The 18418-nt window shown below is 44.6% G+C and overlaps 1 protein-coding gene across 1 annotated transcript in view; it reads left to right on the top strand.

Annotated features, from left to right (window-relative positions):
* The window catches only part of sorl1 (sortilin-related receptor, L(DLR class) A repeats containing), a 53770-nt gene that overhangs the window by 10590 nt on the left and 24762 nt on the right, over positions 1-18418 (top strand). The window contains exons 6-19 of the mRNA XM_023961483.2: positions 6238-6418; positions 8555-8656; positions 9069-9238; positions 9934-10126; positions 10652-10769; positions 13418-13491; positions 13737-13825; positions 14234-14412; positions 15959-16145; positions 16240-16368; positions 16527-16612; positions 16873-17045; positions 17757-17888; positions 18010-18101. Of these exons, the coding sequence (XP_023817251.1) occupies positions 6238-6418; positions 8555-8656; positions 9069-9238; positions 9934-10126; positions 10652-10769; positions 13418-13491; positions 13737-13825; positions 14234-14412; positions 15959-16145; positions 16240-16368; positions 16527-16612; positions 16873-17045; positions 17757-17888; positions 18010-18101 (1905 nt within the window). The remainder of the gene's footprint in view (positions 1-6237; positions 6419-8554; positions 8657-9068; positions 9239-9933; positions 10127-10651; positions 10770-13417; positions 13492-13736; positions 13826-14233; positions 14413-15958; positions 16146-16239; positions 16369-16526; positions 16613-16872; positions 17046-17756; positions 17889-18009; positions 18102-18418) is intronic.

Genomic DNA, 18418 nt, shown 5'->3' on the forward strand with positions numbered 1-18418 from the left:
AAACCTTTTTCAATCAGTTCCTGAAGGAACGATAGAATGACTGGGACTGGGCTCTGGAAAGGCAATACGCCCATTTTTACGCACCAGTCCTCAAAAACGCGCCATTTGGCGCCATAGGCGGAGCGGGTGGACCGCGCTCTGGCACTCTGGATCGTGTCCACGACGTTCTGCGGGAGTCCCGCTGCCATGAGATTCAGCCTCTCACGGGCCAGGCCCACAGAGCCAGGCGCTCCGGATGAGGATGAAAAATTTCCCCGCGGGCCTGCGACAGGAGGTCCCTGCGTAAAGGCAGGGGCCACGGTTGGCTGTGCAGCATCTGAATGATGTCCGCTAGCCAGTGTTTCCCGGGCCACCGAGGGGCTACGAGGATGAGAGAGTGTTTCCCCTCCCGAACCCTGGTGAGGGTAGGGGCAATCAACTCCAATGGTGGGAACGCATACAGAAGTCGGCACGGCCACTCGTGCGCTAGAGCGTCCACCCCCAGGGGGCCGCTCTGGTCCGTCAGAGAGTAGAACATTTGACACTGGGCGTTCTCCGCTGACGCAAAGAGATCGACCTCTGCTTGACCGTAAATGCTCCACATCTGGGCTACCACCTGGCTGTGGAGCTTCCATTCCCTGTAACGCGGGTTCCCTCTGGAGAGCAGGTCGGCTCCCCAGTTCATTATCCCCGGTACATGGATGGCCCGCAGCGACAGAAGACGGGAGCTGCTCCACATAATCAGTCTGTGTGCTAGCGTGTGCAACTGAAATGAGCGCAGTCCTCCTTGTCTGTTGATATACGCCACCACTGTGGTATTGTCGGTCCTGACTAAAACATGGCGCCCTTTCAGAAAGGGTAAGAAATGTTTCAGTGCAAGAGACACCGCCAGGAGTTCCAAGCAGTTTATGTGAACTGATCGCATGTGGGAGCCCCACAGACCGTTCACTGTCCTGCCCTCGTGAGTGGCTCCCCAGCCTGTCAGCGAGGCGTCTGTGGTGATCACCTGTCTTGTTTGCACGGTTCCCATGACAACACCCGTGGTGAGGAAGGAGATGTCCCTCCACTTGTGTAGGGCGAGAATGCACGTAACCGAAGCAAGCACTCGTCGGTGACCATGGCAGGCGGGGCTTAGATTGAGCGACGCCACCCACCGCTGAAAAGGACGCATGTGTAAGCGGCCAAAAGGGATGACGGACAGCGCCGATGCCATCAGCCCGAGGAGTTTGAGGCACAGTCTGAATGTTATCCACGCCCCCCTGCGGAACTGTGACAGACACGCCCGGAAGGCTGTCACTCTCTCCGCTGAGAGTCGCGCTCTGAACTCGACCGAATTCAGGGATAAGCCGATGAAAGTGATCGTTTGAACTGGTGTCAATACGCACTTTCCCCAGTTTACTGTGAAGCCCAGTGCAGTTAGGTGCGATGTGAGCAACCCGGCCTGCCTCCTGAGTTCTTCGGGAGACTGCGCTGCGAGCAGCCAGTCGTCTATATACATGGCCAGCCGAACGCCCATCTGTCTCATGGGTGCGACGGCGGCCTCCGTGCATTTCACAAACACCCGCGGACTCAGTGAGAGGCCGAAGGGGAGCACTAGAAACTCGTAAACCTTCCCTCGAAAGGAAAATCTGAGATACTTTCTGTGAGGGGGGTATATTGGGACGTGAAAATATGCGTCTTTCAAATCTATGGAGACGAACCAGTCTCCTGGACGCACAAACCGTACCAGACCTGCGTGTGTTAGCATTCTGAATTTGTACTTCCTCAAGTATTTGTTCAGTGCTCGCAGGTCTAGAATCGGACGCAGGCCTCCACCCCGTTTTGGGACCAGGAAGTATCTGGAGTAGAACCCGCTGTGAGCTTGCTCCGGTGGCACTAGCTGAATGGCTCTTTTGCCCTGCAGTGTTTTGATCTCTTCCTGCAAAATTCGTGCATTCTGCCCCCTGGCCTGCGACTGCAGTATACCATTGAAAAGGGGAGGGGTAAATGCAAACTGGAGTCTGTAACCCTTGGTAACAGTGCTTATAACCCAGTCTGGCGCCCCGCAGTGCCGCCATTGCTGTGATTTGTCCGAGAGCGGGCCGAGCGGCATCCGCGCTGAGACACTGGTGGGCGTGGCCAACACGAGCTGCGCTGGCGCAGGGCTCGTTGGTACCACGGTGCTGGGCTGCTGTGCCACTGGCGGAGCAACAGCTCCCTCCTGTGGCCTCATGTGCAGCTGCGCAGCTCCCACTCGGCTTCCCGTCATTTGTATGCGTTTTGTTTTTTGTTTTGTCTTTTTGTGTTGAGGCTGCGCCCTTGGCTCGGGGCCTGGTTGCGCGCCTCGGGGATTTTTTATTTGTGTTGGTTTTAAAAACCTTTTCAAACACTTTCTGGGACCCAACTGTGGCTCCACTGAGCTCTCTGTGGGTCCCTCTTTTCTCCTTTTAAACTGGCTGTGAACAGTGAGGGCCACCTGTGCCTCTGCACGCCTTTTGGTCGGGCTGGAACATGCCCTGGAGAAAAACGACAGGAACGGAACGTGTCGTGGAAGGGGGGAAGCAGGCTTTTGGTTTTGCCCGCTCTCCATCCCTGTTGGTTGCGCCCTAGGTGGCACGCCTCTTTTTCTTTGCGCTCTGAGCGACAGGAGGCGCTGGCTGGGCTGACGTTGTCACGTTTGGAGCAGACGGTTTCTTGGCCCAGGCCCCTCTGGCCTCAGCAGGCTTTCCGTGGCTCCGGTCACCTGGCTGAGGCTGGCGTTTCGGAGTGCGGTAAGCTGGTCTAGCTACCGCTTGAGCGAAGGAAAGACGCGGTGCAGCTGGGGTAGGAGGGGGTACCTTCCTGGGCAGACACAGCTGCAGTGCTTCACCTTCCCGTTTCTTCTCCTCACAGCGCCTTTGCATTGTGGCCATTGCTGGCCCAAATAGGCTCTTTGGGTCCACCGGCACATCGAGGAGTTGAGTCTTCTCCTTCTGAGAGAGACTGGATAAGTTCAGCCACCGGGCTCTTTCCTGGACAACCATGAGGGCCATGGCTCGCCCAGAGGCTTGGACTGCGGACCTGTGGAGACGCAGACAAAGGTCTGTGACCACGCATAGCTCGTTCCACAGGTCTGGGGTTGGAGTGCTTGACATCTGTTCCTGCAGCTCTGCCTGGTAGGCTAGAAGCAGAGAAGATGCATTCAGGGCTTTCACCGATGCGGCAACTGCCTTGTAGCCCTTTTCGGTGAGAGTTGACTGGAAGCAGTCAGCTTTCGAGGGCAGGGCGGGGCCCGCGGAAGTCATGGTGGACTTCTGTGTTGGGTGCAGGTGGGAAGCCAGCAGCGGTTCGACTGGAGGGATCTGCGAGAATCCGTTCTCCTCCATGTTGGCCCAGTCCAAAGCCGAGCCTCCCAGGACGGGGCTTTTGGCTGAAAAGGGGGTGCTCCAGGTCCTGGTTGCTTCCTCCAAGCACTCAGGGAACACTGGCAGCAGCTGTCTGCTGGAAGACTTGGCTTTAGGCAGTCTTTTTCCCTCATAGCGAGACGTGGTGGCCTCGGTGAGGGCTTCAGGCCACTTAATGCCCAGCTTTTCAGCTGCTCTTCTGCAGACATCATGCAGGTCCATCGCGGCGGTCGGGTTTGGGAAGCCGCCGCACGCGTCGCCCGCAGCCAGCGGCTTTGCAGCCGATGGCAGAAGGAAAGGCTCGCTGTCCTCCTCGTCCTCCTCAGAGCCGAAGCTGATGGACTCGTCTCCGGAGTCGGGCACAGTGTCCTGAAACTCCGGGGGCGCGGCCTCCTGCTCATCCATGCCCTCGAGTGGCGCGACCGTATCCAGTTGGTCGCCCCAGCTCATGCCTGCCACCTCTCCCTGCGTAGACTCCTCTGGTAGTGGGGGGCTGGTTACCCCCAAGACCGGGTCCGCCTTGGACAGACTAGCTTGGCGCGCTAGTCTGCGTCTCAGGGTCTTGAGGGAGAGGCGCGCACAATGCTCGCAGCTAGCCGGAGATGCTAACGCGTCCTGGGCATGTTGCAGCCCCAGACATGCAGCACAGGCAGAATGGGTGTCTGCCCCGGCGATTTTGCTGCCGCATGAGCAGGCTCTAGGCAGAGGTCTGACCGTTTCCATGGCGAGGAAAGGTTCAGGCTCCATGACGACTTCGTCGACTCCGGTTGAGAGCGAAGCGCGAAAAATTACTAGTATGGTGACTAGTTCTAACGGGTGCTGTTTGGAGACAGACCAACCGCGTGACCCAGACAAGCTATGTAACACCGACTAGCGTTCAGCGACCGAGTTGTTAGCTCGCTCTAGGAACAGTTAAGCTAGCTTCGGATACTACACCTGCCGTCTGAGGATGCTTCTGGGAGCGAGAAGAGGTGTTAGACTGAGGAGAGAAGATGGCGTCCGGCTCTTATAGCAGGAGGAAGTCCCGCCTCCTGAGAGCAGACGTCACCTTCTGTCTGCCAGTCAAGACTGGCGTAATGAAAAAGAGCTTCTGGGGGACAGCGCAGGGGGCGTGTCCCATAGTGAGATACCGAAACGAATGTTGAAAGAGAACCTAAAAATATAAATCACTGCTCATTTTTTTCTATTGATTTTTAGTTATGTGGGAGTTTAGATACTTTAATCTATTACTTAATAATAAAAAAAGAACCTTTCCTGATATTGTCAGATTTGTAATATTAAGGGACTTTGTTTGTAGACCTCAAACTTGACAAACATTGACTTAAAATGCCACGGTAGTGCATTTTTTTCTCTTCTCACATACATGTTCCCTTTGACATGACTTGGTAGAAGCAAGCTTGTGATTGGATGTCTTTTTTTTTTGAATCACATGTATATAAAAAGGCAAAGACAGTATAGAGACAACAGTAAGAGAAACTGCCAAAGTTTGCCAGACACTGATTACCAGTATTTACTTTTCAATCGATTTTATACTTTTTCATTTGCAGAGATGTAAAGGATATTCACATGTATCAAAGAATCGATTGAGCAATGGGAGTAATTTGAAAACTACATATTGGAACAAGATTATGTTGTAAAAAAGGTATAAAATGAATCGGGAAGTAAATAATTAATGTATCCATTTATACATAATATAGGAATTGGACTGTAGTATACTGCCACAAAGTTAGCTGAATCTTTTAGTTATCAATTTGTGGACCATGTATCGAGTTGGATAGTGCAACCTGCAAGAGGGAAAGATACACACCCCTACTTTTTACCAACATAATCCTGTTTTTATCTGTGGTTTTCAACCAATACTGCTGTTATTCTCAGTACTGGATCAATTTTTGATCCGTATCTGTTATCCTTTACACCTATAGCATTTATGGATCTTGCTATTTGTTGACAGACTATGTTAGACGTTTCTTATTGTCAGAGAAAGTTTCCTTCTTACAGTTTTTTGTTTGAGGTTACACCCAAAGAACCCATTTAAATGCAGCCTTGTCAACGGGTCCCACCGGACTAAAACAGTTCCTTAAAATCTTGGTTGTTTGATGCAATGATAATACTTGTTTTAAACAGTTTTTTTTTTACATTCTCTGAGCTGGATGTTAAAATGACAACATTACAAATAAACTAGTTAAAAATTATTTTCAGATTGGCAGCTAAATAATATTTGCGTGATTTAAAGAGTAAAACAACACAGTATTTATTTTCCCTAAATTCACAAGTAGGACGAATCTCAGTGAGCTGGAGATCCGTTCAAAGGAGGCAGCAGAGTTGAAGTACCAACCAGACTCGGTCCAGACTGTGAGTGTCAGATGAACAGAGAGCTTTGCAGGAATGCTACAGAGGCCAAGTCAGGCCAAGACAGTGCTGCCTCTGTTGAGTTCAGGGCCAAGAGCTTCCGTGTTGAGGTTGATTATGGGAAACAGCAAACCTCTTGTTTCCATCCCAGCTCGTTCTCTGGCCTCAGAATTAATTTGTTTGTATCTAAAAATATGTTTACCACAAAGTTCTCCTAGCTTGACTGATATGTATTTGAAAATGTCCTTATGTGAAAGAAACAGGATTAATTTAAGGAAGTTTGTGTAAAATAGCTAATAGAGAAGTGCGGTCAGCACAACCCTGCCTCAGTGAACACAAAACTAACCTGTGTGATGTTTAGCGAGATGCATTAAGCTTTATATTTAGAAGTTTAAACATAAGCTGTCTGTTGATTTTTCGTGTTTTGGTTCTGGTCTGGGATGTGACAGGAACCTGTAGGTCTGAAGCTGTTGCTGTCGTAGCGGCAGGAATTTAGCCCTTTCGTCTGTCAGTCTGACCTGCCGACTTTTCTTCTGCATGATCATAGGGGAATTGAGCCTTATGACCCCCCCACCACTGTGCTGGTCCAAAGACACGAGCCGCAGGGTGTTTCCACCGTTCTCAAGAGCACAGACTTTTTCCAGAGTGAGCAAAACCGCAGCGTGATCCTGGAGCAGGTGGACAGCTTCCAGCTTCGAGACAAGTACATGTTCGCCACAACCACACGGGTAAGACGAGCGGGTGCTGTGTAGGGGTTATGCAGAAAGACCAAAACCCAACTCATTTGGCATTCAAACCACCAAAAAATACATTAATAACAGTGCTAAGATTATGTCCTTTATTATAAAGGAGGGGCTTATTGTCTTAGATTATAAAGCATTTTGATTTTCTCCAATTTGCCCTTAAATGAAGACAGTCTGTGAGGAGCTGGGTCGCCCAACAGGACCCGTTGACCCCTAAATGTCCTCCTTAATGGAATTGGTGTACAGTGTTGCCCCGCTATAATGCAGTTCAGCCTTTTGAATGCTTGTTTTAAAAGGATTTCTCACAGTAAATTGTGTTCTTGAATGGGTCTAGATCATTGTCAGTCAGTCTCCTCCGTGCCATGCCTCCTGTACAGAAAGCGTTCAGTTTGTCAAACACATGAATCTTCGATTGGGGTCAGATCTTCGTTTTCATGTGATAACAATGGATTTATTTTTCTGTGAAGGTTTGAACTCAGAAATTTGAAACAAGATAGAAAAATGTGAAAATGTTCTTATCTGTCTGATATAAGTGTGTTAAGTGTGCAGTGAGTTATGCAGCCTTAAAACATTTAAAATAATTGTAAATAAAACAAATAAGTTGACTACTTTGTGAATACCGTGATTAATGAGGAAACACTGCATTGCCTTGCCCTTGTTGGTAGTGTGGTGTCTTGTTTTATTGGCGGGGCCTTTATGCACAGTTGCTGATGAAGCATAATTGGTTTTGTGGGGGCCACTTTGTGTTCTATACATTATTAATCTGCTGAGACAAAACCCATAAAACTTTGAAAATTCTATAAATTAGAGCTATCTATTCAATTAAAATGTGATCAGTAGAGTTTTTCTCTTAACATTTGGGTATTTGTATGACTAACTTTACAAAATCTATAACTATAGAGACTAATGGAGGTTTTGGAGTCAATATTTCAGTTTATTATATGTATATTTTTATTCAGTGAAATTGGCTTAGGTTGGCCAGAAGCCATGGAAGTGTTTAAAATGTACATTAACTGTGTGGTTCTTGTGTTGATGGTAATTAAGTGTTGGTTTGTGGTGAAACAGGATTAAATATTAACAGGAGTGTTAAATGTCACCCACTGTGAAGCGTTTCTTCCAAAGTCGGCATCACATTCAGCGGCTCAGGCGAATCGGGACTCTGAAGCTGTTTGTTGTGCTCTGCCGTGACTGTGTTGTTTCTGCAGAGGCTCAGCTGTAACGACTGACTTCCTGTGTCACTTCCTTTCCTCTGCAGAACAGTAAACCAACATATAATCTCATTTGCTTGTCAGTTATGTCAATAAAGAGTCAAGGTGGCAGAAAGCATTGTTCAGAAAAACCTGTTCCCTGTTGACGGCTCAACTGCTTTTCCAACTTTACTGTCTGATGAAAATAAGATCAACCTTTTTAGGATGAAAGGTAGATATGTTTTGGCCCTACAACACTCAGCGCAGACAACAGTATACAAGGGAAAAATATTCTATGTTGAATTCAACAGTTTATCTCGATTTTCAAAATTATCCACAGTATGTCTGACAACATCACCCATCATTGACCTTCTAGAGCAGCGTTCTGCAACCTGAGGCTCTGGAGCCACATGTGGCTCTTATTTTTTCATTATTGTTCTTTGGCTTTGAAGAAAAATGCTAACCTGTTGAATACATAAAAGGTTTGTTGACATTTATGCTTAGATTTTATAATTGATCATGCATTAGTAAAATAAAGTGTCTTTTCTTTTTAAACCATTGCTGACAACACACTAAATGAAGAGAGCTTGCTTGCTTCACCACTCCTCAAAGATGAAAATGACAGATAACTAGGCAAAATGATGGTTTAAGGTTTTATCTGTTGTCAGAGCTGTTTAGGTAAAGTTTAAAGCACATATTCTTATCTTTAGCTACACACCAGTGTTTACTTGCTGTTCAGAGGCAACGTTTTTAAAAGTTTATAAATGCAAGTAGATCTGATGCAGCGGTAGAATCTTTATTTTATTTTGAAAGAAAATTGTATGTGTTGCTGAACTTTGGTTTTGTGGGATGTTGTTGGGATGGATTTTGATTTTTGGATGACAGGCTGGTAAAAACACTGATCTGCTTATGCCTGTGTCCTTGGCCCCTGCAGAAGCTGTTTGGCAGCCATGAACCGTCCACCGTCCAGCTTTGGGTCTCCTACAACCGCCAGCCTATGAAAGCAGCGCAGTTTATGACTCGCCATCCAATCACAGTGAGCGCTTCCTTGTGTCACCAGAAAGACGTCACATGACCCTGTGTTTTGCAGGATTTTTATCTTCAACTAAGACACGATTCGGATTCAAAACATAATTTTTTTAATAAGTATTCAGAAATTTGATTCTGACCTGAGGGAGACTTTAATGCAAGAAATGAAATGATCTGAAGCCAGATTCTTTTTAAAAAGAATCTGGTTTTGAAATGTTTTCAAAAATTTAAAACGAATCAATAAAAAATGAAATAATGTGAAATAATTGTTATTTTAATGTTTTATTTAGCATCAATGTGTTGTAATTTGACATCTTTTAGTGAAATTTTCCAAACCTTGTGTTTTTTTTAATATGTGTCAATTCTAAATTCTGTGTTCTTATACATAAGTGAAGTCTTGTCAAATGTCTGTCCAACAGGAGTTCTACATCGCCGATGCCTCTGAAGACCAAGTGTTTGTGTGTGTGAACCACAGACACAACGTCACACACCTTTACATATCAGACACGCAAGGGCTTGCTTTCTCTCTGTCCCTGGAGAACGTCCTGTACTACAGTCCCGAAGGCTCCAGCAATAACACACTTATTAGGTAGATACCGAACAAACCGACTCATGTAGACCTTATATAGACATTTGATATAGTCTGAGAAGGTTCACTTGTGAAAAAGAACAGATCTTGGACTCTTCTGTATCAATCTAAAACTGTACTTCAAAGCATGGTGGAAGTAGGTTCATGTGGGCATACTTAATGACTTGCAAAAGCTTTAGGTCATTTTTCTAAACAAAAATTTTCTTTCTGAAGAAATCCAGGATATCAAAAAGAGACTTTAATGCAAACTTTAATGAAATAATCTATTTGGACTTTAGCTCCTGCTCTGGTTTTGCTTGATAATACTGCTGCAAAATCTCTTGTCTTTTTTTCAGTCAGCCCACCTGACTGAAAAAACTTTCTGGTTTTAAAAGGTAAAAATCCTAAAATGTAACTCCTACTAATGCTGGAACATTTTGATCAACTAAAGGCTTTAGAGAAGAAGGAACAAACCACTTTCCTGGAGAGCCCCAGGTGCAGCTTCCTGGAGAACAGTCCTGGTTTAGATCTTTATTTTTTTAGGCATTTTTAAAGGAGACTTTTGAGAGTTTCCTTTAAAAATCAGTTTGTGTTGATGTATATGAATTCTGGTTTGTAAACTAAGATGCATAACTCAGAGAGAGACCAATAAAAAAGCAGATTTTCAGATCCTAAACTTATCATCCAGCGCCGCTGACAGCTACTCTGTGGTCCAGGTACTTCGCCAGTGAGACCTTTGCAGACCTGCATCGAGTGGAGGGTTTGCGAGGCGTCTTCATTGCCACCCTGCTGAACGGCTCGGCCAGCGAGGATAACATGCGCTCTGTGATCACGTTTGACAAAGGAGGAACATGGGAGCTGCTGCAGCCGCCCTCAGCTGACAGCCTGGGAGGAACCGTAGACTGCCAGGTGACAGGCCTTCCTGGATTTAGCGCACGGACTCCTTTAACATAATTGATGTTTGATGTTCATGATTGAGCTCCATAGATGCAGTTGAGGAAATGGACTAAATGACATTTAGAGTAAGAGCGGTAAAAAATTCTGTTTGGTGTTTGATCATTCAGATCCATCTTTTTTCCCCCCACATTGCTCTTCTGTTATAGTGTTATAGTCCTTGACTGTATCAGAGAACTGGAGTGACTGAGCAACCCCCCCCCCCCTTTCCTGTTCCCATTGCTAAGAGCTTGGAGCAGGAAGCTCGTATTTTCTACATCACAAATACGGTCTTTTCTCGAACTGCGTTTTTCATCTGCCCCTGATTAACAATGAATTGAATAAAGAAATACTCAGAAATTCAAGAACATGTTAAAAAAAAAACAACATTTTCATCAGAGTGGGTCTTGAACTGAACAGTTCCTGCATTGGACCGGTGCTTGTTGGTCGCATAGGGACATCAGGACAGAACACCCATGGTTGTTTCTTCTCCTTCCGTAGCTCAGTAAAGGCTGTTCTCTCCACCTGGCTCAGCGCTGGAGTCAGCTGTTCAACATCCAGTTGAGGAGGATCCCCATCCTATCCAAGGACTCTGCTCCTGGACTTATCATGGCAACAGGTGAGACTGCAGGACTTCTGGAAGAATTGGAGTTCTTGGGTTGTTGACTGCAGGTGCTATGGGATTATTGGTATTTAATTTGTACTTTTAATTACTATCAGAAACAGTTGTTCATTAAGCAGAAACTTGTTTACTTCTGTATATTTAGACTGAAGTCATGGTGAAACCTGAAGCTGGTCACCATCTGCAGTTAGTTGAGATGCAATTGACAGATGTTTACAGATCTGTGGTCTGTTCACTTCCTGTTTGCCTTCTACAAACATATCATGGTTTAGTGCTGCTTCACATTTACCACTGAGGCTGCAGCAGATGATTTGATGTTTTGGAGAATTTCATCAGAATTGTGAAGCGAGTTTTATCTCCAGGTTAATGGTCTTTGCATTCTATATTTCTCCAGCTCTACTCTCAGCAGAAATCCAGCCTGTAAGTCTGTTTTTGTTGGATGCTGGTGGTATTTCTGGATGCTGCCTTTGGTCAACTGAGCTGCAGCTCCCAGAACAGTTATTTTACATCACTGGTTTCTCTAACATTGAGGTGATTTCCATCCGTTTGTAAAACCCGTCAGCTTATCTCCAAAAGGTTTTTTAATGACTTCATTGTTTATGAAATGATGTTTGAAACGAATTTCCTGCTCGAAGCACTGCCTTTTATAAACCACTTCTGACAATGTTTTTGGATTTGACAACCTTCAGACGGAGTCATCTTCAGATGCAGGATGAGACTTTCCTGCTCCTATTGGATATATTTATGTTATGGTGTGAAGGTGTCCATCCCAATCCTGAATTCTCATTTACATGACTGTCGCCAGTGTCTCAAACCATTTAACAAGTTCTGTCGTTTCTGCCTTTGCCCTTTGAGTTCAAAGACAAAACGGGCCCTGATCCCTAAACATGAAAATATGAACACATCTAAGGCTGAGTATTTTGATTATTCAGTGTAAATCACTTCATGTAATCCAATCAGTTCTGTAGTTCTACATCTGAGAACCTCAAAAGTCACAGGTTGGTGACTAGCTGGGGGTTTACCCGTGTCTCAACAAACCACAGCTGCATTCTTAAAAAATGTTCTCATTGTGGTAAAGGTATACCGAACAGAGCTCTCAGATCGAAAGGATTACATTTCTAAACCAGCAGCAGTTTTGACTGTCTGTGTGAGTTGTCCTGGTTTTGGTTAAAGGTCCTGCAGTGACCTGAATGAGCTGTTGACCAGCTTTGTTCTGGAAGAGCAAACGCATAACTGTTAGTGGTGGAACCTGCAGAGCATTAAGGCTCTTAACAATGAGCTTTCAGAGTCCTGTTGAAAACTCAGCTTCTGCTGCAGTAAGATGCTGATTTACGTATAAACTTGGGTGAAACCAAAATTTCTACCTCAACTTTTCGTTTTAGATCTCTGGGGTTGAACTTTTTTATTATCATTCTGACATTTTGTGGTTTGGATAAAAAAAAATATGATTCATTCACGAGTTACCGGTGATTTTCACTAATCTGTAGCTTGTCTTTAAGTCTTAAGTATGCTTTTAGTTTTTCTATTGATAAAAAATCAAATAAAGCCCCTTTAAACAGGAGGAAATCCACTCATCTTTCAAACCAGCTGAATCCCCTTTGGGATGACAGGGTAGCTGGAGCCTATCCCATTTACTGTGTTGTTGGGGAACACAGTAAATGGCCAACAACGCATTATCAGAAACTATCACAATAACGTGGAAGGCTGTACCATCTGAGGTGAAGCGAAAGATGGTTGCTTCCGCAAAGTGCGTTCATTTCTGATAATGCACACTTCAAAGCCCATTATCCCGCTTATGCCATGGTCACTTTCAAAAGAAATAAATATTCAACCAGTTTTTGTTCTTTATTCTTGTGATTTGATCAGTTTGGGAGGCTTTTTTTCATAAAAAGCTGAATATTTGTTATGTTACAATGTTAGCCGGCTGCAGCGGCATATATGGGGTTAGATAAAGCATCAGGTCAGAGAGGAAGTTCACTTCTTATCGCTTGTTTTTTGTCCAGATGATGAAGCAAAAGTTTATTTCAAAGAAGCCAGCGCAGTGATATAGAACTTTTAGACTATGTGACCGGAACTTCTTCTTTTAGGCGTGCATTATCACTGTGGTTTATCACTTTTCAATGCACACCCAGCAGCCAATCAGAATCGAGAGTTCACCTGGACCATGGTATAAGGTGGGGTTACCTTTAGGACCCTAACTCTTCATCACAGGACAGGAAAGAAATCAAATTTTCTTTATTTTTTTTCATGGCTTCGCACTGTTTGACTGTGAAGCTTGCAGCTCAGAGAGGATTGGACTTATATATATTCAAGCATGATCGTCTCAAAGAACTCCTGTTTAAATGGTGTTCAAACCATTCAGTTTCTCACATCAGTGCAGCTGCAAAAACTCTTACCTGAAGACTGTAACTACGGTAACAATGTTGCTCTTTTAGCCTTTTTGATCATCAGGACATAATAATGACCTGGTTTTCACATAAAAGGAACATTTGTCTTTTCACTTGTACCTCACGTTTTTCTTTGCTTTAATGAATTCTCCAAGCAGATCTTTTGCTGAAGACACTGTGTGCCTTGTTCTTTGTGACGTTGGGTAAAGACTGCTTCTGCTGCAGTCAGTAATCTGTCGCTCTGTGTTCCGACTGCAGGATCTGTTGGCAGGAACTTGGCGAACAAACCTAACGTGTATGTGTCGAGCAGCGCTGGAGCGCGCTGGAGAGAGGTCAGTTCAAAAACTAATATAATGAACGCAGAGCTGCGGCGCCAAAAGCTCGCTTGTAAAGCTTCAGTTGTAGCATGAGGACAGGAGGATGCAGAACAGCTGAGCTCTGCAGCATTCATTCAGGATGGAACATCTGACTTTATGTCCTCCGCTTTCATTGGCGTGGGCCTTTAAACATGTAGTTTGTGGAAATGTTTCGGAATGTTGTGAACTGGATCTGATGTAGTTTTTTGTGTGTGATCCAGGCTCTGGCTGGACCTCATTTTTACACGTGGGGGGACCATGGTGGCATCTTGATGGCCATAGCTCAGGGAGGTCCAACCAACCAGCTCAAGTAAGTCCTGAAACTGTCGGAGAATCAAGGAGGTTGGAGCTCTTACACGGATAAACTTTTGATGAAGTTTACAGATCATATAAATTGACAACGGACTGTTGCTTCACTAAAGTCCATTCATTTCAGATAATGGACACCTCGAAGGACATTATCCTGCTTATTTCAATGGTTATTTACGAAAGAAAGAAATATTAAATCAAATATTATTAGACTAGTTGATACATGATGTGACGCGTTGTTATGATAACCTGCAGCTGGTGTATGAGAACTAACTAACTGAGGAAACTGGTATATATGCTAAGCGTCATGTTAAGGAATCCAAAGCATCATTTCAGAGAGAAAGTTCACCTCTTCTCACCTGTTTTTGTCCTAATGATGAAGTGTCAATGTGATGTTTTCCATCTTCAGGTTCAGCACCAACGAAGGCGAGACGTGGACGGAGTTTAAGTTCTCTGAGAAGGAGGTCTTTGTGTACCAGCTGCTGACGGAGCCTGGGGAGAAGAGCACCATTTTTACCATCTTTGGCTCGTATGCGGAGCAACGGCACAGCTGGCTCATCCTGCAGGTCAACGCCTCTGATGTTCTGAGTGAGTTCAGCTCATTAATGGACGGTCTTATGGCAGCCCCTCAAACATCTCACAGTTTGCACAAAATCTGAGAAGCTGTGTCCTGCACGTCTGTTTCTCATTCAGTAAGAATGAAAAAAAAAGCACATTTCTATGTCTTATGCTGCTGCTAAGCATAACTCTGCATTACCTTTTCACCAGTATAGAGTTCCCTTGATTATTGCAGGAGTTACGTTCTAAAAATAACCAGTGATCATTGATATCCTCAGTCTGATTACAGACGTTTATGGCAGTAAAACTCCTCACTGCCCACTTTCTACACTTTTCTCTGACAGACATGAACATTTTCATCCTTTTCTCTTGATTAAATTGTCAAACCTTAATAGAAATTAGGTCCAGGATCTTAGAATGAAAACAAAGATATGATTGATCACGGATTTCTGCAGATCTGAAGAGCTCCACGTTTCTGAACAAGTAACATGACCCGGGGAGATTAATTGACAAGGTCTCCAGCCAATCAGGACACAGAACAGGGTGTGCTGTTTAAAAAAAGCAGCATAATTGCTCTAAAAGAACGGGCTAAACCGGAAAAGATGAACTGCGACGTAGGAAGGGAAAACTGTCTTCTGTTCTGTTTGACAGAGATTTTGAGAGGGTTTCAGGTTGGAGCACAGACTGCAGAAGGGGGGAAGAAAATATCACGTTCTATGCAGGTCTTGATCATGTGGCCAGATAAAAAACCAAAAACATGGGTCTCTGATATTGTTCAGTGGGTCGGACCAAACATGGAGGCGGGCAAGATCCAGCCCGCGGGCCACAGTTTGCCCACCCCTGCCTTAGACCCTCCACAGTGCATGCAACAATAATATCAGTGTAACATTAGAGAGTTGGTCGCCACGTAGTGTGCAAAGTGAGTTTGGTACATGGAAACAACTGTCGTAATAAATCCAAATTTCTCCTGGTTTTATCAGTAAATAGCAGATTTTCTTTTTTTTTTTAAGGCACATCTTTTGTTTGCTCTCTGGCTCGTTTTCTCCTCAAAGAAAATTTCCAAAGATGTTTTTTTTTGTTATCTTTGAGCTAGTTTAAGATGCATCAAGACTAAATCATAGACTGGTGTGGTGGACGTGGTTTAGCAAAATAAAACTTCCTTCAGAATCACAAAATAAAATGGAAATAATCTTAGTTACTGGATGTATTTTTGTTGCCTGCGGCCCCGTACCTAGTGACCACGGACTGGTACCGTCCGCAGCATAATAGGAACACTGCTCTAGTATAAAAGCTTTTTCTGGTTGCTGAAGCTCCCGATTGGCTGATATCCCTGTTAGCCATACGGCAGACTTAACCTGAACACAGTGACGTGATGATAATGGTGGTTTTTAGTAGAACTTCCCTCCTTCTGACTGAAACAGTTACTTTCGGCTAGTGTCAGATGCCGGAAGACATGAGGTCCTGCAGAAGATGAGTTGTGTGGGAGGCTTTGGATTTGACGAACCACTGAAGGTGTCTGAGGATAGGGGAGGATGCGGCTGGAGCAGCGTGACAAGCGTGTGCTTTGCTTCTCCAGGCGTGCCGTGTTCAGAGGCGGATTACAAGCGCTGGTCTCCTTCAGATGAGCATGGCAATGAGTGTCTTCTGGGCAGGGAAGTGACCTTCAAGAGGCGCGCTCCCCATGCCACGTGCTTCAACGGCGAGGACTTTGACAGGCCCATCACCATCACCAACTGCTCCTGCACACGACAGGACTATGAATGGTGAGGAAAACACTGGACGCAGAAACTTCTCCCATACTGTCTGTGATCCTCCATTCATTTATTATGTTTACCTGGAGTTTCCTTCTCTCTGCAGCGACTATGGCTTCAAGCTCAGTGAGGACTTGTCTCTCCAGGTTTGTGTCCCAGACCCTGAGTTTATGGGTGACCTGTATGCTCCTCCTGTTCCCTGTCCCATCGGTACCACCTATCGGCGCAGTAAAGGGTAAACTGCCATCATCAAATCCTCTTCTGTTGTGCAGAACAGCATCGTTTACAGAACTTTCATTTAAAACAAAATGTCAGCTTTGTGGAAAATCATATCAGGTATCTGCTGCTTCTGTTGCCTTCATGCCTTCATTGTTTCTCGCATTTGTGCTGCAGCTACAGGAAGGTTCCAGGCGACAGCTGCAGCGGTGGAGATGTGGAGTCCAGACTGGACGGGGAAATGCTGCCCTGCCCCATTGGAGGTAAAAACCACTTTCTTAAAAATCTGGATTTTTTTTTAACCCCTTTGTCTTAAATTTATTTTTATGTTAGTTTAAAAAAAAACTTTGGACAAGTTAAAGAATGCTCCAGATCATTTGATTTTTTGTTTATTGTGACAGCATCATTCAACCCCTTGTCATGCTGGAACAGCATCTTCAGCCGGATGTTGTGTGCGACAGCTAACATCAGTCCATCGCTGTGAGCCACATCTTCACTTTCTCTGCATCTCCTGTCTCTGCAGAGAGTAATGAGTTCATCCTGTACGCTGTCAGAAACTCCATTCATCGCTACGACCTGGCCACGGGCAGCGACCAGGCGCTGCCGCTGGTCGGCCTGCGGGAGGCCGTGGCTTTGGACTTTGACTACGACAGGAACTGCTTGTACTGGGCCGACATCGCTTTAGACACCATTCAGGTCTGACAGTCTGAGTTTGTAGAACAACTTCTACCTGTGTATTCATATTATGAGATGTTAGATTATTTAAACATATTCCTGATGATAGAATTATTCATACAAACTGTAGTTTGAACTTCCTGTTTCTGAGGAACAGCAGTGATACTTGTTTCTATTTGAATAGAGTAACTAAAACATTTTTGTTTTATATGGTAATTACCCTAAATAACTTACTTTTGTATTTAGTTGAACTTTCCTTAGTAGTTTTTTATCAGAAACTCCCTGTGGCGTTTAAACGATGAGCTTCATCAGCAGCCTTCAAACGAGGTTCATTACCCACAATTCTTTTCAAACAGCAAAGCTTCATTTCCAATAGTCCAGGTCAACCGTGATAAGAATCTTTTGATTCTTTTCCTCTTGATTTTGAACTGTACTTTAACTCTATGAACATTATTTAGAGCAAGATTGTTTTCACTGGCTTAGACCAGCCTCAGACAATGTGACCTCTTTGAACATCTGACACTTCTGGTGACTTTCTTAGATACTTTTCACAAATGTTTAATAATAGTGAAAAGAATAATTACATTGCAAGTTCCACACCAATGAAAACAGGGGTCAAGAACAGTTTTTGTATCTTTTAAGGAAGTACTTGGGCCTCAATGTTAAATGATAATTATAAAATTGTGTCAAAGTGTCTTTAGTACTAACCTGCAGCTCCTTGTCCTCCATCAGCGGCTATGTCTGAACGGCAGCTCAGGTCAGGAAGTCGTCATAAGGAAAGACCTACAGAATGTGGAAGCTCTAACCTTTGACCCCATCAGCAGACTCCTTTACTGGGTTGATGCTGGAGCGCAAAAGATCGAGGTACTTGATATGTGTAAAAGCCTTTACTCCTGTTTTTCTGTCACGTTTTACACGACATCAAGCGCTGGTTGAAGCGTTTGGAACCCAAAGACTGAACTGTCTTTGGGTTCTGTGTCTGAAGGTTTCCAATCCAGACGGGGATCTTCGTCACACGTTGCTCAACTCCTCGGTCCTGGAACATCCCAGAGCTCTGGTGCTGCTGCCTGGTGAGAGGTTAGTACCCCATTTCTACCCTCGTTAAAAACCACCAAATCTAGAAAATCAGAAAATAAAATTCATTAAAAATTTTCCTAGAAGTTTTTTCATAACAAATAAAGGCTTGAAGCAGAATTTTAAAAATAAAATAAATTTGATTCAAAGTTCTACTTGTGGAAGCTTCTTGGTTCTCAGAGAAACCCTTTCCGGAAGTTATTGATCAAAAATGTTTAATGGAATCAAAACAAGCTCATAAATTTGTAGCATTTTCTGAATATCTTAAGGAGACAGAATTTCTGTATTTTTTTCTGAAAATGAGTTGCAATGAGACTCAT

This window comes from Oryzias latipes, chromosome 13 (genome assembly GCF_053564925.1).
Source record: "Oryzias latipes strain Hd-rR chromosome 13, Olatipes_Hd-rR_3.1".
Classification (NCBI taxonomy): domain Eukaryota; kingdom Metazoa; phylum Chordata; class Actinopteri; order Beloniformes; family Adrianichthyidae; genus Oryzias; species Oryzias latipes.